This window comes from Microtus oregoni, unplaced genomic scaffold, assembly GCF_018167655.1.
Source record: "Microtus oregoni isolate MIOR12 unplaced genomic scaffold, Mior012 000003F_ref0000135, whole genome shotgun sequence".
In the NCBI taxonomy this organism is placed as follows: domain Eukaryota; kingdom Metazoa; phylum Chordata; class Mammalia; order Rodentia; family Cricetidae; genus Microtus; species Microtus oregoni.
Genome location: NW_024543062.1, coordinates 23,679,910 through 23,702,923, shown reverse-complemented (window position 1 = coordinate 23,702,923; position 23,014 = coordinate 23,679,910). Strand labels below are relative to the sequence as shown.

Below are 23,014 nucleotides of genomic sequence, written 5' to 3'. Positions count from 1 at the left end.
CCATGAAAATGTGAGCGTGGACTCTGATTAGCCCTGCTCTCACCTGTAGGTGATTGAAAAATTCTCAGATTTCTTTTAATCCTCTGTCCCCCTCCCACACACTCTTAAAACATGGACTTTCAAAGGTTTTTAATTTTTTTTTCTTATTTAAGTGGGAAGGAAACATGAATTAAATACCACAGTCCTAGTGTGGAGGGTGAGGTAAACAGGTGAGGACATGAGACTGCCCCAAGTCTCCCTGCCCCAAGACAGGTATGGGGCCTATTTCCTGCAAGTCAGAGAAAACAGACTTATAAGATGTAGATATGCTGTGCTCATGGGACTTACATATAGCTGTGTGTCTGGAAATGACTTAAGCTTTTTCAAATACTGCCTAACACTCTTTTTCTTTCTTTCCAGATGCCAATGTTGAAGTAAACAACAGCGTTTTTAGGGAAGGAGGAAGTCCAGATAGATCCAGCCAGGAGGCCCTCTCTCAGAATGGGCAGTTCCCAGACCCTCCATTGTCTCTTGATCCCACAGCAAGCCCAGTGGTACCTGATGCCTCTGCAGGTGTGGATGGTTTCCATGACAACCTAAGGATGTCTCAGGGAACTAGTGCTGAGGGCAGTGTTAGAAAAGAAGCTTTGCAGTCTCTCAGACTCAGTCTTCCCATGCAAGAAACGCAACTGTGTAAGCATCCATTCCCTCTGGACTCTTCCCACCCCTTGCTGTCAGCATCTTCTACTTGGAATCAGTGCCTGGCTGCTCTTGTGTGAGCAGTCCTGTCTTATCTTAGTACCCAAAGGGGAGGCAAAGGGATGATCTTAATGATGTAGCTTCCCTTTAAAGAGTCAAGTACATCTGGATGTTGGAACTTTTCTTCCATTCAGTACTAGCAACAGTGTCAGACTCCCTGACAAAGACACCTCACATGTCGTTCTTCATGGGTGGCCAACCAACAGGCAGGGGCTTTGTTTTAAGTTGGCAAACCAGATTCTCACAAGATCTTTTGCATATTTATATAAACATACCCAGAGTTTTCATCATTGTCTTTAAAAAGGAACTGTATATGGCTGTAATTAGCTGCTTGTGAGAAGCAAAGGCAGGAGCATTGAAACTGGAGGCCAGTCCATCAACTTAGCAAACCCCTATAATTAAACAAAAGGAATCTTAGGGGCTAGAGAAATGGCTCAGCAATTAAGAGCATTTACTGCTCTTACAGAGTACCCAGATTTGGTTCCCAGCATCCACATCAAGCAGCTCAGTAACCCCAGCCCCAGAGGGTCTCATGCCTTCTTGTCACACCTGTGGTTAACTGCACTCAGAATCACACACACACCTAAAAATAAATACTTTTTAAAAGGTAATTTTAAAGTAGGATTCTATTGTTTAAATAATTTTATAAGATTAAAACACTTGGTTTTATCTTGTGGCTCCCCCACGACTTGTGTTGGCAGCGCCCTGTTACCTAATGTATTTCTTTTACTTTCTGCTCTTTGGTTGATTTTTGAGACAGGGTTTCTCTATGTAGCCCTGGCTCTCTTGGAACTTGCTCTGTAGACCAGGCTGGCCTCAGAACTCAGAGATCCATATGTCCCAGAATGCTGGGATTAAAGGCATGGACTATCACCATCACTTGGCTTTCCTGATATATTCTAATCCTTGGCCATAATGGACATTGTAACAGCTAGAATCTTGGCACATATGTTCTTGTGCCATTATGCTTGCTTCTCTGTGGATCAAGCAGGTCTTTAGTTTTATCCCACATAGTCATATTGCCAGTAACTGGTGAAGACACTTCTCCCCATATAGACACTCTTCTTTCTTTTTTCTTTCTTACCTTTCTTTTTTTTCCTTTTGTGTGTGTGTGTGTGTGTGTATGTGTGTGTTGCTGTTGTTTGGTAGGGTGGGCTATTTTTTGTTGTTGTGGTTTTTTGTTTATTTGTTTTGTTTTGTTTTTGTTTTTTTCTGAGAGTCTTGCTTTGTATCCCAGGATATTCTTGAATTTGCATAGGCAAGACCATCATAGAGTTTGTGATTCTCCAGCCTCAGTCTCTTATCTACTGGGATTACAGGCTTGCATACACTTTTGCTCTTTTGTTGTTGTGTTATTTTTGAGATAGGGTTTAACTATGTAGCCCTAGAAGTATATATGAAGATCAAACTGGTCTCAAACTCAAAGAGATCTACCTGCCTCTGACTCCCAAGTACTGAAACTGATCCATTTCTGTTAGTTTTGCAGATGAGGTCTGTGTTCCCAGGCTAGCCGCTGCTTCTTTCTTCCTTTCTTTCTTTTTTTCTTTCTCTTCTTCTTCTTCTTCTTCTTCTTCTTCTTCTCCTCCTCCTCCTCCTCCTCCTCCTCCTCCTCCTCCTCCTCCTCTTCCACCTCCTCCTCCTCCTCCTCCTCCTCCTCCTCTTCCACCTCCTCCTCCTCCTCCTCCTCATCTTCCTCCTCCTCCTCCTTCTCCTCCTCCTTCTCCTCCTCCTTTCTTCTTCTTTTGTTTTGTCTTGTTTTTTTTTTTTTTTTGAGACAGGGTTTCTCTGTATAGCCCTGGCTGACCTAGAACTAAATCTATATACCTGGCTGACCTCAAACTCACAAATATCTCCTCCCGTCTGCTTCCCAACTTCTAGGATTAAAGGCCTGTGTCACCACCTGCCTGCCTTTAGCGTCTACTTCTTAAACTTAAGTGATCCTTCTACTTTAGCTTTCCAGGTAGTTTGAGACCACAGGCATGTGTCACTGTACCCAGTGCTGCATTATGTTTAATACATGATGGTGAGGTAATGATACATTGTTTTACTTCAGTTGCCAAAGAACTTGAACATCTTTTTTTCTGTTGGACATTTTTACTGTCATTTTTGGAATGATTTGCTTTTTTCTTCACTGGCATCATTTTGTCAGTGTTGTAGTACATTTTAAATTTCTGAAAGTGTACCAGTGTTTAAGTCAAGTGATGTCTTGTAGGCAGACGATAGCTCGGTAGATAAAGAAGCAAAGCCTGATGACTTGAGTTTGAGTCCCCAGAATCCATGTAAAGGTGTAAGGGGAGGACCAACTCTCCGAAGTTGTCCTCTAACCTCCTCACTCGTGTCATAACATATACTTGCCCGTACACATAGAGAATAAAAATAATTCATAAATTTAGGGTCTGATGAGATGGCTCAATTGCTAAAGGCATTTGCAGTCAATCCCAAGGACCTGATATCAATTCCCAGGACCCATATGATAGAAAGAGAAATGACTCGTGCACTTTGTCCCCTGACCTCACAAGCATGCCCTGGAACTTGCATATTCCCACCTCTCCAATAAATAAATAAAATTATACATTTTTTAAATGAGCTTACATATTTGATCTTACCTCCCCAGTTCTAGAGAGTTCACACCTTGCTAGTGACAACGTATGACTCTGTTGCTGTCATCCTGACCTATAAAGCTCTATCTCATACAGCTTGTCATGGAGCTTTAGTGTTGTTTAAAACCCAGGTCAGTTTGTTGATTTATGGCATCTATGCAATGGCTAGAACCCCTGAATTTGTCATGCATATGGCCAAACCACTTGAACTACAGTAGCTCTGAAAAGTTGGTGCACAGATTGCTTACCATGGTGGTAAGTTCTAGTGAATCTGGTAGCAGTCCATATCTTACAGATTCTTTTTGAAAAATATCTTTTTAAAAATATTGCTTCTTTAGAATCCATGTCTGAAGAGGGTGATGTATATAAAATAGTTGGATTATTGCATTAGCCCCCACCCCCACCTTTGACCTCTTAGTATTCTGCTGGTGTTTCACAATCTTCTGGCTCTTAGCATCAAACCGCAGACCCAGCCCTGCTTAGAGTGGCTTTCTTGGTTTGCAGCTGCAGTAACTCTAGGTTACTCACCTCCCAAAAGGTTAGGCTTTAAACATTTTAAATCATTTTTTGATTTAAAAGTTTTCATTTTGCTTACTCTCCTTGAATATGAATTCTGGCTTTGAGTTCATTTGTCAGGAAACTGATGCAGCTGCCCTTAGCCCTCAAAGGCAGAGCCTTCCAGGTCTTCACTCTGCGTTAAGTGCTACGGCAAAACTAATCTGTTTTGTAAATAGACAGTGTTTGAATAAATATGGTCTTGATTTTTATAGTGTTATGGCTTGTTATTACAGCAATTGAGAATGTAACTTCATAGTTGGGAGTGTAACTTTATAAGAAAATACATCTTTTGTTATGAGAAGAGGCCCATCATGGCATTGTGTCACTTGTAAGGCAGATCTTATCTATATGCAGTGACTGTGGCTCTAGTTTTTTCTCAGTCTGGAAACTGTCATGAAATATAGATGGCTGTTTGTGGTTTATAAGCTAAAATATACTGGTGATTAAATTTAAAACAACCAATCTGTGATTGCCAACTTGTTTTCTGTACCTTGCCCGATATCAACTTGTCAATGGTCATTTCCCTTGCAGGCTCCACTGCTTCTCCGTTGCCCTTGGAAAATGAGGAGCAGATCCGACTGCAGGCCCGGGAGCGCCTGGAAGAACAACTGCTGCAGTACCGAGTAAGGCGCCAGCAGGAGAGGGTAGGTCTCCTGGGCTGGAGTCTGGGCTGTGTCTGTTTCCTCTGTGTGAGCTCTGTAATGTAAGGTCCTTGTTTACTTCTGGATTGTCCAGTCCACATCTGAGTTGTCTGGTTTCTCCATCCCAACCTTTCCTTTTGTGTTCTTTTCCAGCAGTTTCTAGCACATGGGTTTTTTTTTTTTTCAAGACAGGGTTTCTCTGTAGCTTTGGAGCCTGTCCTGGAACTGGCTCTTGTAGACCAGGCTGGTCTCGAAGTCACAGAGATCCGCCTGCCTCTGCCTCCCGAGTGCTGGGATTACAGGCGTGCGCCACCACTGCCCGGCTCTAGCACGTGTTTAACTGCAGTGTTTAGGATGTTTGTCATTCCTCCCCCCATCCCTCCCCTGGGATCACATAAATTTGTTAGAATGTCAGGATGGAAATTTTCCTGTGAGAGAAGGTTATGTTGGGGCTGGAGAGATAGTACTGGCTTTTCTTCCAGAGCATCTGTGTTTGATTCCCAGCACCAACATGACAGTCCACAATCCTCTGTAACTCCATATCCAAGGCATCCATCACCCTCTTCTGACCTCCAAGGGCACCAGGCATGCACATGGCACACAGATATGCATATAGGCAAACACTTATGCACATAAAATAAAAATAATTTTTAGGCTGGGTGGTGGTGGCGCACGCCTTTAATTCTAGCACTCGGGAGGCAGAGGCAGGCAGATCTTTGTGAGTTCGAGGCCAGCCTGGTCTACAAGAGCTAATTCCAGGACAGGCTCCAAAGATACAGAGAAACCCTGTCTCAAAAAACCAAAAATAATAATAATAATTTTTAAAGAAAGTTATGTTGACATACAAAGCTGAACTTTTTCCTTTATCCCAAATATCACTCAGGCCATTTTGGAATTTCTAGTATATGATGTAAGAGTTAGAAACCCTAACAAACCTTAGAATTGGTGTTATTTGCAGATTGATGATGCCTTGGAAAACTATGAATAATGAACTCAAAACCGTTATTAGATGTAATTTGGTTTAAGAAATTGTCTGTTGGGGGCTGGAGAAATGGCTCAGAGGTTAAGAGCACTGACTGCTTGCTCTTCCAGAAGACCTGAGTTCAATTCCTGGCAACCACATGGTGGCTCACAACTATCTGTAATGAGACCTGATGCCCTCTTCTGGCCTGCAGGAATTCATGCATGCAGAACACTGTATACATAATAAATAAGTCTTTAAGAAAAAGAAAAAAAGAAAGAAAAGAAAGTGTCTTTATTATTTCTGTTTATTAATGGGAAAATTCAGTAATTATCGTACCGTGATCCCTTGGAAAAGATAATTTACAACAATAAAAATGATTTAAAAAATTATCTGGGAATTAAAATGATAATAAACAATTTAAAATGGAGCAAGAGTTTCACATAGTTGGGTGCTTTAACACAGTTACCTTAGTACCACGATGGAGGCAGGGGGATCACAAGTTCTTAATCAGCCTGAACTATGATACCCCTGTGTCACCATCTTCCTCACCCAATTAGAAAGGGTACAATATGTCTTTAGTGAGGTATGTATAAGCAGATAAGAGTAAAGATGCTTATTACCACTTGAATAATTTCAAAACTAAAAACTAAAATAATTTCAAAACTAAAGTTGACCTAATTTAATAGGACTTTTTGAAAAAAAATAGTTTTTCTCTATATTTGAGAAACTAACCAGGACGATAGCCAGGAAAGTTTTGCCAAGAAAGTTAGATGAGCAGGAATTGTTCCGTTACTCACTTTAAAATGTTTTTCCAGGGATGGCTATTAAAGGATGTGTTTCAGGCCCCGGATGGTCAAATCTGATTACTCAATGTAACCTGAGTGGTGAGAGAAAGAGAATTAAAAGATCAGCTGCACCCAACATTCTAAGGGTCTGGCCGACTGCCATTGGTAGAAAGAATGTTCATTGGCACATGCTTTATGGATGACAATTTTAGAACACTGCTTGCTAGTCTTAATCATATTTCATACTTTTGTTTTCTTCTCAGTTCAGTCAACCTGCAACAAAAATGAAACTTTTTAGTACACTTGATCCTGAACTCATGTTAAATCCAGAAAATTTGCCAAGAGCCAGTACTGTAGCTGTGACAAAAGAGTATTCCTTCCTGCGTACCAGTGTTCCTCGAGGGCCCAAGGTAGGCAGCTTAGGGCTGCTGGCGCATTCTAAGGAGAAAAAGAGTTCCAAATCAAGCAAGATTCGGAGTCTGGCTGACTACAGAACTGAAGATTCAAGTGGCTCTGGTGGCCTCGGATCCACTGCTGATGCTGTTGGAGCTTCCCTGAAACAGAGTAGAAGCAGCACTTCAGTTGTGTCTGAGGTTAGCCCGTCACCTGAGACTGATAACCGTGTAGAGAGCACCTCACTGACTGGGGATAGTGTGTTGGAGGCTGATGGAAATGAAAGTGACAGCTCCTCACACAGCAGCTTCTCTGCAAGAGGGGCCTGCAGTGTCCTGGCTAATGTGGGTATGCCAGGAGCATCTTATATGGTTGATGGCCAGGAGATTTCTGCTGATGCCCTGGGCCAGTTTCCTTCGATTAAAGATGTACTACAATCTGCAGCAGCCCAGTGCCAGGATCAGAACCAGGAAGTCAATGGGGAGGTACAGAGCCGCAGAGACAGTGTCTGCAGCAGGTAAGGCAGCAGCCTTGACTCTGGACTCTCATCCACTCTTGTGCCAGGTGTTTTTGTTAATGCACCCCAATCTTTACATTGGCTTTTCAACTACTCAGAGCTCTGTCACTTTATAAGTAGAGTCATTACTAAACCACTTGTGTGGTATGAAAAGCATCCATTTTCTCATATTCACATAAACCTATTTCTTAAGCACCTGGGAAGGTGCTTATAAACTCCTGTTCCTGGAGCACGTTCTTTTATAGGAGGCCTGAACATAAAATTAAGTACACTGTAAAGACTTTTTACTTTTTTATTTTAAAATCTGGGAGGAAGTGGGTGTTAGTGATGCATACCCATGATCCAAGCACTTAGGAGACTGAGGCAGGAGAATTGTAAGTTCAGAATTAGTCTAGACTTCATAGAGAGTTTCAGGTTACAGAGGACCTGTATATTTCCTATATAATAAATAGAAGGATTCTATCTTTTAAAAAAGCAAAAACAAAACAAAAACAAAAAGATCCAGAAAACAAGAGAAGCAGAAGGGGTGTGTAGAAATTGGACAATATGAAGAAGGATAAAGGATTAACAACTATTAAATTCTCATCTCCTGACTTTATACTTCTGACCCCTAGTATGTCCATGGAGAGCTCTCTTGCTGAAACACAGGATGAAATGTTGCAGATTCTTAAAGATAAAATGAGACTTGAAGGACAGCTGGAGGCTTTGTCTTTAGAAGCCAGTCAGGTAAGGGGTGTTTGATTGTTGCTTAATGAGGCAAATCTTTGAAAACAATATCTTCTTGTCTTTGCTGTAATTTTATAGATATCCTTAAGTGTAATTCATCACCAAGTTGTCCATGCTCCACATTTTGTCTGTAGAGCATGTTGGTCATATACAAAGTTGTGTTAGTTGTGTTATAACTAATTCATTCTTTCCCTTTTTCTCCGTCAGAATTTGCCAAGAGCATGTCCTAAATATACCTGAGAGTCTAATAGTTTATTTCTCCTGGTGGCTTTACATTTCTCTGATAGAGTAACAGTTTCGTTTTGTCCCCATTAGTACTTTTTGCAGTGGCTTCCGCATTTACTTTCTTATCTTTTTTTTTTTTTTTTATTTTCGAGACAGGGTTTCTCTGTAGCTTTAGAACCTGTCCTGGAACTAGCTCTTGTAGACCAGGCTGGCCTGGAACTCTTAGAGATCCTCCTGCTCTGCCTCCCGAGTGCTGGGATTAAGGCATGCACCCACTACTGCCCAGCCTACATTTACTTTTTAATATTTTTTTTTCAGTTCTTAAAGGGTATTACATTTGTTTGTTTGTGCTTGTGTATACGGCAGAGATGGATATACACCTGCTTTGGCATGTATGTGGATGCTAGACAACTTGCAGTATTTGGTTTTTCTTTCTACCATATGGGTTTGGGGAATCAAACTAAGAGCATCATGCTTGGAAGCAAGTGACTTTACCTTCTGAGCTATCTTGCTAGTCCAGGGTCTGCTTTGTCTGATATTAATTTTACTATGTCTTGTTTTTTATGGGGGAGGGGAATCTGGAGAAGCTGACCAGTGGTTAAGAGCACTTACTGTTCTTTCAGAGAACCCAAGGTTGTTTCATAGAATTCAAAACAGGCAGCTGCACAGCTGCCTATAATTTTAGCCCTAGAGGATCTAGCATACCCTCTTCTGTCCTTTGTGGGAACTCCCATATGTATACACACATACATAAATTTATTTTTTTAAAAAAATGATTTTTCATTTCTTTTTTTCAAATTTTATTGATATTTATTGAGCTCTATATTTTTCTCTGCTCCCCTCCCTGTCTCTCCCCTTTCCCCTTCAGTCCTCCCCCAAGGTCCCCATGTTCCCAGCTTACTTAGGAGATCTTGTCTTTTTATACTTTCTGCTTCCCATGTAGATTAGATCTATGTAAGTCTCTCTTAGTGTCCTCATTGTTGTCTGAGTTCTCTGGGATTGTGGTTTGTAGGCTGGTTTTCTTTGCTTTATGTTTAAAAACCACCTATGATTGAGTAAATGTGATAATTGTCTTTCTGTGTCTGGGTTACCTCACTCAAAATAATGTTTTCTAGCTCCATCCATTTTCCTGCAAAATTCAAGCTGTCGTTATTTTTTTCTGCTGTGTAGTACTCCATTGTGTAAATGTACCACATTTTTCTTATCCATTCTTCAATTGAAGGGCATTTAGGTTGTTTGCAGATTCTGGCTATGACAAACAAAGCTGCTATGAACATGGTTGAGCACATGTCCTTGTGGCACGATTGAGCATCCTTTGGATATATACCCAAAAGTGGTATTACTGGGTCTTGAGGAAGGTTGTTTCCTAATTTTCTGAGAAATTGCCACACTGACATCCAAAGAGTTGTACCAGCTTACAGAAGTGTTCCCTTTTCCCCACAACCTCTCCAGCATAAGTTGTCATCAGTGTTTTTGATCTTGGCCATTCTTTCAGGCATAAGATGGAATCTCAGAGTTGTTTTGATTTGCATTTCTCTGATGACTAAGGATGTTGAGCATTTCCTTAAGTGTCTTTCAGCCATTTTAGATTCCTGATTTTTCATTTCTTGCTTTTCAGGTTTTTTCAACTTTCTCCTCTTCCTCCTCCTCCTCCTCCTCCTCCTCCTCCTCCTCTTCTTTTTCTCCTCCTCCTCCTTTTCTCCCCCCCTCTTTGTTTTGAGACAATTCTCATATAGCCCAGGGTGGCTTTGAAGTTGCTATGGAGCTAAGGATAACCTTGAGCTCTTTATCCTCATACCTGCCCCCCTCAATGGCTTGGATTACAGGCCTTTGCCCCCATGACTGGCTTGTTTTAAATTTTGTTTGTTTATTTTTTTCTCAATAGCAGAGAACTAGATTTTTTCTTTCTGTCAGCAGTTTAGAATGAGTCTGTTCAGGGGAATTCAGCTATACACTTTATGAGGGGGATCATTACACAGACATGCTGAGATAGCAAGAGACCTGAGGCTATAAACACATACTATAGTATGAAAAGTCATGTGTGGCGGTGAGATTAAATTGCTTTGCTAAGTACATATGTCATGCTTAAAAATTCCTTAGGCATAAGTCAATTAATTTAGCTATACATAAAACAGTCTTCAAAGGTGATGTAAGAGGTTTTAAGAGTAACGTTTGGTTGCCCACAGTTTTCTGTACTAATTCAGAATGTAACTTTTTCGCCCCATTTATGCTTCCTCTGTGTACTCAGTTCTTAGGTTGGTCTGAGTACCTTCACTTGCTTCTTCACTTGCTTTGTTTTCTAACGTTCCTGTGAAGTAGGTCCTGCAAAACTCAAGAGCTAGATCTCTGGTAGTTTTATGTGGATGTCAGTTATACTGGCTCTAAATTCCTCTTGACCTGGTGTTCAGGTCAGAGTTAGAACATTTGCCTAGCATGCATAAGTCCCTGGGGTTAGTCCCTATCACTGCAAATAAATAAAATCTTGTTGAGTTTTATTGATTTCAGTTCCTTTTGGTGTTTGTTCTGTTGAATATGTTGTCTTCACAATTTTCTTTAGTGTCTTGAATTCCTATACATACTCTTAGACTTGGGGTGAGTAAAATGTGCTGGTGGCTGTGTCTTTGTCTTTTTAATTTTTTATTTATCAACCACCTCCCCCTTTTGTGGAGCTAGGGATTGAATTATGGTCCTATTGCATGCTAACCAAACTCTCTAGCACCGAGTAACACACCCAGCCCTCACTTGTCTCATAGCTCCTCTGTAGCTCCTGGGCTAAGTTTGCTCTCTATGCTCTGTCCTGTGGCATTGTTGTAGTTACTCAGTGCCACTCTTCCATCTACCCTGGCGCAGCCCTGGAGTTTCTACAACAGCAGCATTTTTCTGCAGGTGTTTTGCAGATTTTCTTCAGTGATCAGATTCTGACTGCTTTTATTTCTTAGGGATCTTTCAACTTCTTTGATATGAGGGATAGCTAACTGTCATGTTTAAGTGACTGGTTTGGGGGTAGAATGTTTTAAGTAACACTAATTGTAGATGTAATAAGTTTCAGCAGCCTTGTTAAAACAGTGGATAGAAGTGAATTGTTTTTATGAAAGCCATTGTGGTCATTTGGGGTATTTTCAGGCACTTCAAGAGAAGGCTGAGCTACAGGCCCAACTTGCTGCCCTGAGTACAAGGCTGCAGGCACAGGTAGAGCACAGTCACAGCAGCCAGCAGAAGCAAGACTCCCTTAGTTCTGAAGTGAACACTTTGAAGCAATCTTGCTGGGATCTGGAACGGGCCATGACTGACCTGCAGAACATGCTAGAAGCTAAAAATGCCAGCCTGGCATCCTCTAACAATGACCTGCAAGTGGCAGAGGAGCAGTATCAGAGACTGATGGCCAAAGTAGAGGACATGCAGAGAAACATCCTCAGCAAGGACAACACAGGTAAGGTCTGCAGCCCAAATGTGATTTCTGGATCATGTGGATGAAGCTTCAGGTTCATGTTAGCTTAGCATTTAATACAGAGTCTCTACATTACTAAAGTAAATAGAAAGTCTATGCTTTCGCATAAAATAGCTATTGTAATCTTAGAAATTGACTGGGCTTTTGACCACTAGAAATAATTCTTTCTACTCTATTTTTCCCCTAAACCTAGTGTTTTTGGAGTAGTTGAGCTGTGTGTTTATTCTACATTTATCCCTATGAATTTCGTGTGTTATCTAAAATATTTAAGAGCAATGCCTATATTGTTGATTAGTGACCCTTTGTTCAGTGTGTTGGTCTGTAACTCTCAGGAGCTAACTTGGAGGTCATTCATAGAGATACCCTGGTTTCAGTCTTCACCTAAGCCAAACCCTGATACCAAACAGACATTAAGAAAATATTATTTGAATAGGAGTTTTATAGAGAGGGAGAAGTGGGGTTGGGACTGAAGACTAAGACCTCAGGACATAGAAAAACACAGAGTTCTTAGGTGAGGCTCTTGTCCAGTGAGGAGGAGGGTCGTGTCTACAGTCTTTGTGCTCTCAGCTGAGACTGTGAGGCTGTGATGACCTAAGGAGAACAGTGATGAGCTGCTATCCCAGAAGCTCATTTCTAACACCAGGGCAGAGCAAAGTCCACCTGCATCAGAGCAGTCCCTTAGTAGTTGCTATTTTTCAGTCTTTGACGATTTTTTGATAATTAGTTTCTTAGGGGAAAAAAATCTGAAATTTTCTAGATGAGTTAATTTTGTTCCTTTGAGGACTGCCATTTTCATTGGACTAGTGTTCCTAGGCTATTATAATAGACTTGGGATGAGTTGCTTACTGTGCCTAGTATGGAAGTTCCTACACTGATCTGTAGCTGCTTTCTGTGTATGATTTGGATGTGGACAGTATTTTGAGGTCTCATTACTTTGGAATTGAAACAATGAAAAGAAAGGATCATAAATTCTCTTTTAAAAAATCATACTTTTTCAGGGAATCCTGACTGCTCTTTGGACTGGAGAGGGAGGGGGAGGGGAGTGGGGGGAGGAGGAGAGGAGTGGGGGGAGGGGGGAGGATATGGGAGACTGGGAGGAGGCGGAAATTTTCAATAAAAATAAATAAATAAATAAAATAAAAAGATGAAATAAAAAAATCATACTTTTTTGTTATGTTTTTGTTTTTGAGACATGATCTCATGTAGCTTAGGCCAGCCTTGAACTTGCTTTGTTACTGAGAATGACCTTGAGCATTGGATCCTTCTGCCTCCCATCTCTCAGGTGGTAAGCCAAAAAGCTTGTACCACTGTATCCTACTTAGGGTTACTATTGCTGTGATGAACCACCATGACTTAGGAAGGAAAGGGTTTATTTGGCTTATGCTTCCACATCACTGTTCATCATTGAAGGAAGTCAGGACAGGAACTCAGACAGCCAGGATCCTGGAGGCAAGAGATAGTGCAAAGGCCATGGAGAAATCCTGCTTACTGGCCTGCCCCCCTGGTTTGCTCAGTCTGGTTTCTTATAGAACCCCAGGACCACCAGCACAGGGGTGATACTACCCTAGATGGACTGGGACTAATCAAGAAAATCAGTGACTAATTAAGAAAATGCCCTACAAAGCCGGGCGATGGTGGTGCACGCCTTTAATCCCAGCACTCGGGAGGCAGAGGCAGGAGGATCTCTGTGAGTTCGAGACCAGCCTGGTCTACAAGAGCTAGTTCCAGGACAGGCTCCAAAGCCACAGAGAAACCCTGTCTCGAAAAACCAAAAAAAAAAAAAAAAAAAAAAAAAAAAAAAAATGCCCTATAGGATTACCTATGACCTGATCTTATGGAAGTATTTTCTTGAGTTTTTGTCCACTCAGATGACTTTAGTTTATGTCAAATTGGCATAAAACTATCCAGCAAACTGGTCACCTCTCTCTGACTCTCTCAGTATCATCTAAAACATTGAAACCAGGTTTAGTGGCACATAACTTCAAAACTTTAGTCCCAGCTACTCTGAAAGCTAATCGAAGAAATAAAAAGTTTATGGCCAGCCTGGACAACTTAACAAGTCTCTGTAACCATATAAAAATAAAGAAATGAAGGAGAACGTCTTCAAAAGACAAATAGTTCCTAAATTCAGGATATAATTAAATTTTTGGTTTTTCGAGATAGGGTTTCTCTGTAGTTTTTGAGCCTGTTCTGGAACTCTCTTTGTAGACCAAGCTGGCCTCAAACTCACAGAGATCCACCTGCCTCTGCCTCCCCAGTGCCGGGATTAAAGGTGTTTGCCACCACCACCCAGTTCATTACAGATTTTATAACAAATTTCTTCCCAGCTTAACTTTATTTGTAATTCTAGGTTTACTCATAGGACTTTTATAATTGTTCATGGACATTGCTGGATTAGCCAAGATTTGAGTCACTTGATATGTGTTCTTCCAACTCTGTAGTTTTGAAAAGGTGACACTCAGATCTCTTGTTTACCCTCAAGTCAGACTGTTAACAAGTGTCCTTTTTGTATCTGTTTACTGTCACATGTCCACTTTGGGGCTTTCTTAAGGGGGTGTTTTGCTATTTAAAATGGCTCCAAATACTGATGTTCTGTGTGTGAGGAGACTCTGAGCTGTTCTGTGGAGGAACTTTCCTGTCATGGTAGCTGACTTCCACAGAGCTGCTGGCACATGACAGATGGGTGAGTAATTCGTGGATAATAGAGAAATAATTCAGTAAAGAAATAACATAAATAAGGTGTGTTTAAACAAACTCTCAGGTAAATGAACAGATACATTCATCAGTTACTAGAACTGTTATGTTGAGGGACTCACAGGAACCCCCTATCTGTCTGGGAGCAGTGGTTCTCTGTCCACCACTGCTGTTTTTTGGTGACTTTATAGAACATAGCCACTATGCATACACAACATCAACTGTATTGCTTCTCTCCATTGACTTCAACTTTCGGTCAGATGACCAATCAGCTGTGGCTTTTGTTAGTGCTGGTTAGTCTGAATTGGCTGTGCTTGCTTGCTTTCAGTGCATGACCTTCGGCAGCAGATGGCAGCCCTACAGAGTCAGCTCCACCAAGTACAGCTGGAGCGTACAACACTGACCAGCAAACTACAAGCATCACAGGCTGAAATTACATCGCTGCAGCATGCCCGGCAGTGGTACCAACAGCAGCTTGCGTTGGCCCAGGAAGCCAGGGTCAGGCTGCAGGGAGAGGTGGCCCACATCCAGGTATAGTGCAGGAAACTTCTTTCAAGGATATGGCATGTGCTTTCCCCTGCATTACAAAGGTGTTTCTAAACTGAGTATGATGACATCCAAAACTCTTAAAGACTGAGACAAGACATTCAAAGCTACCAAAATGGGGGGAAAGGTGTTTATGGTTTTAGATTCCATATACATGTTTTTGTTTAGTATCTGATGATTACTTCCTAACCACACCCCTCCTCTACAAGAGCTTTTCATTCCTTCCTTTCAACCAAAGGGTCAGTCTTCCTTTGACCCGAGCCCTCAAACACAAATGTCCTGGACTTTGAGGCTCTCCCATCCTGTCCTCTGTGCTTTGAGTCTCTTTCTTGTGATGTTCTTGAATGAAAAAGAATTTGGCAGGTAGTCCTTGTCAGAGTTTGATCTTTCTCTGGCTGCTTGGCCTTGACCAATAGATATTTCCTACCTGAACTGTTGGCTTTCAGGACCTATTAGGGACATTTTCCTCTCTCCTATTTTGTAGCAGAAGCTAAACAAGCCAGTCTTTGAATTTGCATGTGTGAAAGGATGTGTTGGTCTGTGTATCCTTTAGACAGAAGTAATACTGATGTGTATGGTTTCGCATGGCACTATCTGGAAGCTCTACTTAGGCATTATGCCTTTGCAACATGCAAGAGAAATAGGCAAGTTTCTGGAATATATTTTACTCTGAAGGTCAGGCCTGACTGACTATACTGATTAAAGATGCAAAAGAGCACTTTCAGTCATCCTTTGGAAAATTCAGCTTAGTCAAGCATGCAAACACATATCTGTAATCCCAGCACTTAGGAGGCAGAGGCAGGTGGCTCTCTGTGGGCTCTGAGGCTAGCCTGGTCTGTAAAGCAAGTTCCAGGCTACACAGTGAAACCCTGTCTCAGAGAGAGGGGTGGGGGAGGGAGGAGAGGGAGGAGAGAGAGAGAGAGGAAGAGAAGAGAGAGAAAAAGGAAAGAAAGAAGACATAAATTGCTATGCTCTTTAGGTGTAGAATATTCAAAGAAGTTGAATTCATGTGTAAGTCAGGGAAATTGAAAGGTGACACAGTCAAGGAGTGTGGTGATTTTAGAAACTTCCTGCTTTTTTTATGATCTGTAACTAGGGTTCTTCATGCTGCTTCTGTCCCTGACTACTGCTTTCTGTAGTACTCAATGGGGTGGAAGATGCAGGGCAGTCCTTTTCCTTTTGTTGTCTTTAAACACAGCCCCAGCAACTGCTATATTTCCTCCCTTGCTCTGTGAAGCTTCTCTAGCTCTGAGGCCCATCATTCTGTCCCATCTTGAACTTGTCAGTTTAGGAGGTCAGCCAGGGTTGTACACGAGGTGGGGGAGATCTTGCCACAGACCTTTTGCACTTAAGTATTTTCATATTTTGCATCTCTCTGCTGCTCCTGCTCACCCCTTGGGGGAAGGTTTAGGGTGCTGAGTTCCCTCTCTCAAAGACACTGTGAGCCAAATTAGGCCTTGATTGTCTCTGGACCTGGTGGTGATCCAGTGGGATTTGGTTATTAGTTTATAGGTGTACCTTAAGTGGGAACTCCAGTGTAGGTCATGTCCAAACTGCATGATCTCAGGTGTGAGGGCCTGATTTCTTGGTGCACCTCCCTCCCCAAAACAGGACCCACATGGCTCCAGTTCAACGTAGGCTGGCAGAGGATTTGTGGAGTTGAGTCCTGGGGTGGAAGACAAAAGGGCAGCTTTCCCTGCATTGGGGGACATTTAGGAGGTCAGCCAGTAGCCATTTTTAACAAAGAGAGCACATCTTAGTGACAAATGAGAGAATGTGACACTTGATAGCTAATTTTAAGTTCCTTTTTACCTCCTGGGTTTTTCTTTGAAGGTTGGACAGATGACCCAAGCAGGCCTTTTGGAGCACCTGAAGCTTGAGAATGTGTCCCTGTCTCATCAGCTGACAGAAACTCAGCATAGATCCATCAAGGAAAAAGAGCGCATAGCTGTTCAGCTCCAGAGCATTGAGGTAAGGGCTGTGGTGATGGTAGAGTGATAATTTTTATCTAACTATGGCTCTTGCTAGTGTAAAACATGCACAGATATAATCAAATTACCAATAAGTGAACATAAATAAATGTATCTTGTGACTATGTATACTTTCCTATATTATGTAATATTTCAAAAAATTCTTCTGGGGCTACAGAGATGGCATAGTAGGTGAGAGCACTTGTTGTGCCAGTATGAGGACATGAGTTACATAAAAGTCAGACGTGGCTGTATGTGCCTGGAAGTCCAGCATTTGTGGGAGGTTGAGACGAGGAACCTGTGAGCTTGTTGGCTAGCTAATCTACACAAAATGGCAAGTTTCACTTCAGTGAGAGACATTGCTTCAAGGTGGTATGATGGAAACAGAGACAGACACCCAATATCTTCCTTGGGCCTGTGTATATGTATGTGTGTGTGTGTGTGTGTATACATATACATATACATGCATGCATGAGTGTGTTCCCACTCACTTATGTGCATGCACCACGCAAACATCACGCACACACAAAATTCCTTTGAGCAGTGTTCTGTAATAGCTGTTCATCATTTTGGAATTACACATCTTCTCTGGCCTGAGTGTCCTTGGGACCTTGTAGTTCTTCTCTAAAACCTTGGACCTGAGTTCCTACCAGTGTACAGTGTATTGTTGCTATTTTGGGACAGAGCTAGCCATAGAATGAATGGGGGAAAGGAGATTAAGTATATTTGTATGTTAAATAGTATTTCCCAGTGATGATAGTGTTTTTTGTTTGTAAGTGCTCAAACTGCCTTCAGTCCTGCAGTGCCCACTATTCTCCCAAAGGCATTTTCACTATTGTCTATGTCTCTAAAGATTATCTCTAGATGATGATGGGAAATATAGTATATTTTGCTTGTCCAAATCCCATTCTATGTAACACCCTAACAGTGGTTCTTACTGCAACACTTTAATAAGTTCCTCATGTTATGGTGACCCTGACCATAAAATTATTTCATTGTTGGGCTAGAGAGATGGCTCAGCAGTTAAAAGCACTGATTGCTCTTCCAGAGGTCCTGAGTTCAATTCCCAGCAACCACATGGTGGCTCACAACTACCTGTAATAAGATCTGGTGCCAACTTCTGACCTGCAGGGACACATGCAAGCAAAACATTGTATACATAATAAATAAATAAATCTTAAAAAAGTTATTTCACTGCTACTTCATGACTAATTTCACAACTGCTATGAATTGTAATGTAAATAAATATCTGATATGCAGGATATCTGATATATGACCCCTCAATGGGGTCTTGACCCATAGGTTGAGAACCACTGTCCTCGATGATTTCTTAACCTAAACGTATCTGAGTCCTTTTTTTGCCTTTTAAGACAGGTCTTTGTAGCCAGGCTGGCTACAAACTCTCTATAACTAAGATAACCTTGAACTCTTAACCTCCTGCCTCTGTGTCCTAGGGATTGTAAGTATATACATGTCCCACAATATCCTTTTTATGTGATATGAGGATCAAACCCAGAGCTTTGTGAGTGCTAGGCAATCATTCTACTAACTGTATTATATTCCTAGCCCCCCCCCCTTTTCTTTCTTGTTAGAGATGGAGCACAAGCTCTTTTGTTTGTTTGTATTTTTGTTTTTCAAGACAGCATTTCTCTGTGTAACGGCTCTGACTGTCCTGGAACTCACTCTGTAGATCAGGCCAGCCTCAAACTCACCAGAGATCCACCTGCCTCTGACTCCCGAGTGCTGGAATTAAAGGCGTGTGCCACCACTGCCCAGCAGAGCATAAGCTCTTATATGTGCTAGTGATACGCTTTCTACCACAAGCCACATCTCTTGCCCTAGTTTCCTTTTGTATAAAATCGATAGTAATACTTGTTTGATATTCTTGTTACAAGAAGCAAAAAAGAAGAAACCATAAAGCATCTAGTCAGTGACTGACAGGATGGTAAAGTTGCTTGTTGCCAAGCCTATTGACTTAAGTTAGATGCCTGCAACCTACATGGTAGAAGAAAAACTGACTCCTGCAGCTTATCTTCTGACCTCCATAATGTCACCATCATATGTGTGCCTGCACTCTGAAGTGCACTTGCACACACACTAAATGTAAAAAAGATTTTTTTTTTCCTTGGTTTTTCGAGACAGGGTTTCTCTGTGGTTTTGGAGCCTGTCCTGGAACTAGCTCTTGTAGACCAGGCTGGTCTCGAACTCACAAAGATCCGCCTGCCTCTGCCTCCCAAGTGCTGGGATTAAAGGCGTGCGCCACCACTGCCTGGCTTAAAAAAGAATTTTTTATATTTAAAAAAATGTAGTCCGTAATGGTTGTGAATTATGTTTCTGGGTCAGTTTTGATCCTGACCTTTCATAGATAGTTAACACAGAATTCAGCTTACTGATGGCTCATCTGATTTCTCATCCTTTCAACGTTCTACCTGTTTTTGTTCCCCACCCCCTCCATATGGAGCATACAGCCATTTGGCTCAGATAATGGGAGAGAACCATGTTGAGAGCCATAATGAGTAAAGGCTCTGTAAAGAACCAATGACACTTTTGATGTATAAATTATTTCCTGTAAGGAATGTACCAAAGCTGGGTGTGATAATGTATACCCACTGCTATTCCAGCACTCAGAAAATATTTGACCAACATGGTCTGCTTATAGACCTGAATTTTAAAGTAAAAAAAAAAAAGAGTTCAGTGTGTTGGCACATATCTTTAATCCCAGCACTCATCTTTTTTGTTTGTATTTTTGAGACAGGGTTTCTCTATGCAGCCTTGCCTATCCTAGAACTCACTCTGTAGACCAGGCGGACCTCAAACTCAGAGATCTGCCTGTCTCTGCCTCCCAAGGGCTGGGATTAAAGGTATTGCCCAGCTTCCAGCACTTGGGAGACAAAAGTAGAAAGATCTCTCTGAGTTTGAGGCCAGCTTGGTCCACGTAGGAAGTTGTAGTTCAGTGAGGCCTACAACTCAGAGGCAAAGTGAAAGGAACAGTGAAATGGCTTAGTAGTAAAGCGCTTGCCACCAAGACTGATGACGAGTTTGGTTCCTGTGACCAACATGGTGAAGGAAAGAACTGACTCCCACAGTTGTCCTTTGACCTCACAAAGATGTGTATTGCATCTTTTCCCCATATATATGATGTAATTAGAAAGCCTCTATCTTATTTTTTAAAAAAAAATAAGGTATCACAATGTCAGGTTTTACCATTTATAGTCAAATTATTAAGAAATGCCATATTTAGCTGGGTAGTAGTTGTGCACACCTTTAATCCCAGCACTCTGGAGGCTGAGGCAGGTAGATCTCTGAGTTCAAGGCCAGCCTGGTCTATAAATTTCAAATAAATTTCCAGGACAGGCTCCAAAGCTACAGTGAAACCTTATCTAGAAACAAACAAACAAACAAACAAACAAAGGACTAGGACTGTTTGCTGTTTCTAGGACTAGAGAGAGGGCTCAGTGGTTAAAAGCACTTGCTGTTCTTTCAAAGGACTCAGGCTGAATTTTCAGCACCCTGTGTCTCACAACCATCTTAATTCCAGTTTCAGGAGATCCAGTGCCTTCTTCTGGTCTCATAGGCACTAAGCATGCAGGTGGTGCCCATAAATACATGCAGTCAAAACATTCATATGGGCTGAAGAGATAACACAGGTTAAGAGCAGTGGCTGCTCTTCCAGCAGTCCTGAGTTCAATTCCTGGCAAAAGCATGGTAGCTCACAGCCTTCTATAATGAGGTCTATGCCCTCTTCTGGCATCCAGGCATACATGCAGGCAGAAGACTATGCATAATAATAAATAAATCTTTAAAAAAAACACTCATATACACAAAATAAATCTTTAAAAGAAACACTGTTTTCTTATTCAGGCTGACATGTTGGATCAGGAAGCAGCATTTTTACAGATTCAGGAGGCGAAGACAATGGTGGAGGAGGACCTCCAAAGGAGGCTGGAAGAATTTGAAGGTGAACGGGAGCAGTTACAGAAAGTGGCAGATGCAGCAGCGTCCCTAGAGCAACAATTGGAACAGGCAAGTAACTACTGCTTCCTGAACCCCAGGCTCACAGGGATTTATTTGGATATGGGCTTTGCATGGTATGCATGTTCCAGTGCCATTCATGTGTAGCCTGTGTGTGATCTCCAGCATCAGGTTGTATTAGTAGTTTAGGATGTTTGTTGAATATATTTGAAGGATCACTATCAGACTGTTCTGTTGCCAACTCTACCAGGTTTGCTTCTATTTATGTTCTTCTATCCAAAAATTTTACATAAAAAAAACCCTTTAAATCCTGAACATCAAAAATATATAAATTCTTGTACCAGGGTGGAAGGCAGGCAGCATGTTAAGTTTATCATTTGTTTTCAGGTGAAATTGACATTGTTCCAGCGAGATCAGCAGCTTGCCGCACTTCAGCAGGAGCATCTAGATGTGATAAAGCAGCTCACCTCCACGCAGGAGGCTCTACAGTCCAAGGGGCAGTCTCTTGATGACCTGCAAACACGTTATGACGAGCTACAAGCAAGGCTAGAGGAGCTGCAGAGAGAGGCTGACTCTAGGGAGGACACAATTCACTTCTTGCAGAATGAGAAGATTGTTTTGGAAGTGGCTCTACACTCGGCCAGGAATGACAAGGAGGAACTTGACAGAGGAGTACAGCAATTGGAAGAAGATACTGAAGAGACATCAGGGGTATTGGAACAGCTGAGACAAGAATTGGCTGTCAAGTCCAGCCAGGTAATACTGTCTTAGTTGTTTTCTGGAAGGACCATAGACTGATTCTTTTCTGGGATGTCTTGTTACAAATGTGACCACCAATGGAAAAGTGTTCTTAAACAGGAAACCAGTAGTTCTTGTTCTAACCTTTAACTCCATTGGCCTCTGGGTGTGGAGGAAACAGATACTGAGAAAACAAGTGTTGTGTGGGACTTTTAAATGTATCTGCCAAGAAAGCACAGGTTTTGCTGCTTTATGTTATGACTTTAAGCTGGAGGAGAAGCTGCAGTATACATGGTTTGGTTTCTTCTTCCTGCATGTGGCAAGCCAGTCATGATGTGATGTTCAAGGTAGGACAGATAGTTCATAGCAGGTTCCTCCTGTTAACACCAGTGTCCTGGTGTGTAAAAAGCACAGCCCACTGGGCTGGCCATATATGGGGAACAGCAGTGTGCTAACACTATGACACTGAAATTGACAAATCTATTAAAAAAACATAGTAAAGTGAAGGCATAAGTCACAAACAATCCCACACCAGTTTGGAATTATGATTAATAGAATGATTATTTATTTAAAAGGGAAAACTTACAGATCACCGTCCCAGACAACAGCCCTCTGCACAATCAGGAAAGGAGCCTAGTCACCTGAAGCAGAGCAGGAAGCAAGAGAGAGAGGAGAGGGAAGTGGCTGCTTTTTAAAGGTAGAGAGACCACACCCCAATGGGCTGGTATCTCAGCGGCTATTGGCTGAAGGAGCGGAAGGAGCTCCCGCAACAGTAAAGAAGGATGTTCAGAAAATGGAACTTGTGTTGGAATTATTATGCCTGAATATCCTGCTCTGTAAGGACAAAGGATTAGGGATTATGGTCTGTTTCTCTTGGAGACATTAATTTAGGGGGAATTGTCAGAGTTCTCAATTAATGTGGTAAGAGGGACCTCGGATGACACTGGAAAGTATTTATCACATTGAGATTTTACTGTGTTGGGTTATGATTTCATTAAAGATGTAACAGCATAGTGGAGTGAGGTTCTCCTACTCCTGGAGTTCTGAAGTCTATTTCCTGACTTGAGGGGTAGGGGTGTGTCAACACCCTTATAGGGAAACTGCTGTCTTTCAACTTCTACCCTGCCCAGGTGCTGGCTGTCTCACCTGGCTGGTTAGAATCAGCACATATCCACAAGGGTGTCTGAGAAAAAATTGTCCAGACAAGGTTCTGGGGTTTACTGACCTCATTTTCCACCATCTAAGATTGTGATCACATGCAGTGTTCTTAACTGCTGTTGGGTGAGCATGACTTCACTGACACTTTAGAATGTGAGAATGTAATAATAATTGAATGAATAATGTTATGTGTCTGGGTATCTCTATCATATATCATGGAGATGTACCATACAGAGTGCCGAAAGAGTCCTGGTAGGGTGTCTGACTTGTTCAAAAGCATTTTTTATTGGGCTTGAGGTGTAACTTAGTGGTAGAATACTTGCCTCATATGTACCAGGGTT

General features: G+C 41.8%; 1 protein-coding gene across 2 annotated transcripts in view; it reads left to right on the top strand.

The window, feature by feature from the left end:
• The window catches only part of Golga3 (golgin A3), a 50,384-nt gene that overhangs the window by 7,011 nt on the left and 20,359 nt on the right, over positions 1-23,014 (top strand). The window contains exons 3-11 of one of the 2 annotated variants that reach the window (XM_041647871.1): positions 400-552; positions 4,428-4,540; positions 6,550-7,196; positions 7,811-7,922; positions 11,271-11,577; positions 14,618-14,820; positions 16,669-16,806; positions 20,667-20,828; positions 21,165-21,533. In XM_041647871.1, the coding sequence (XP_041503805.1) occupies positions 400-552; positions 4,428-4,540; positions 6,550-7,196; positions 7,811-7,922; positions 11,271-11,577; positions 14,618-14,820; positions 16,669-16,806; positions 20,667-20,828; positions 21,165-21,533 (2,204 nt within the window). Of the gene's footprint in view, positions 1-399; positions 673-4,427; positions 4,541-6,549; positions 7,197-7,810; positions 7,923-11,270; positions 11,578-14,617; positions 14,821-16,668; positions 16,807-20,666; positions 20,829-21,164; positions 21,534-23,014 lie in introns of both variants that reach the window. The other variant, XM_041647866.1, reaches the window with a different exon arrangement.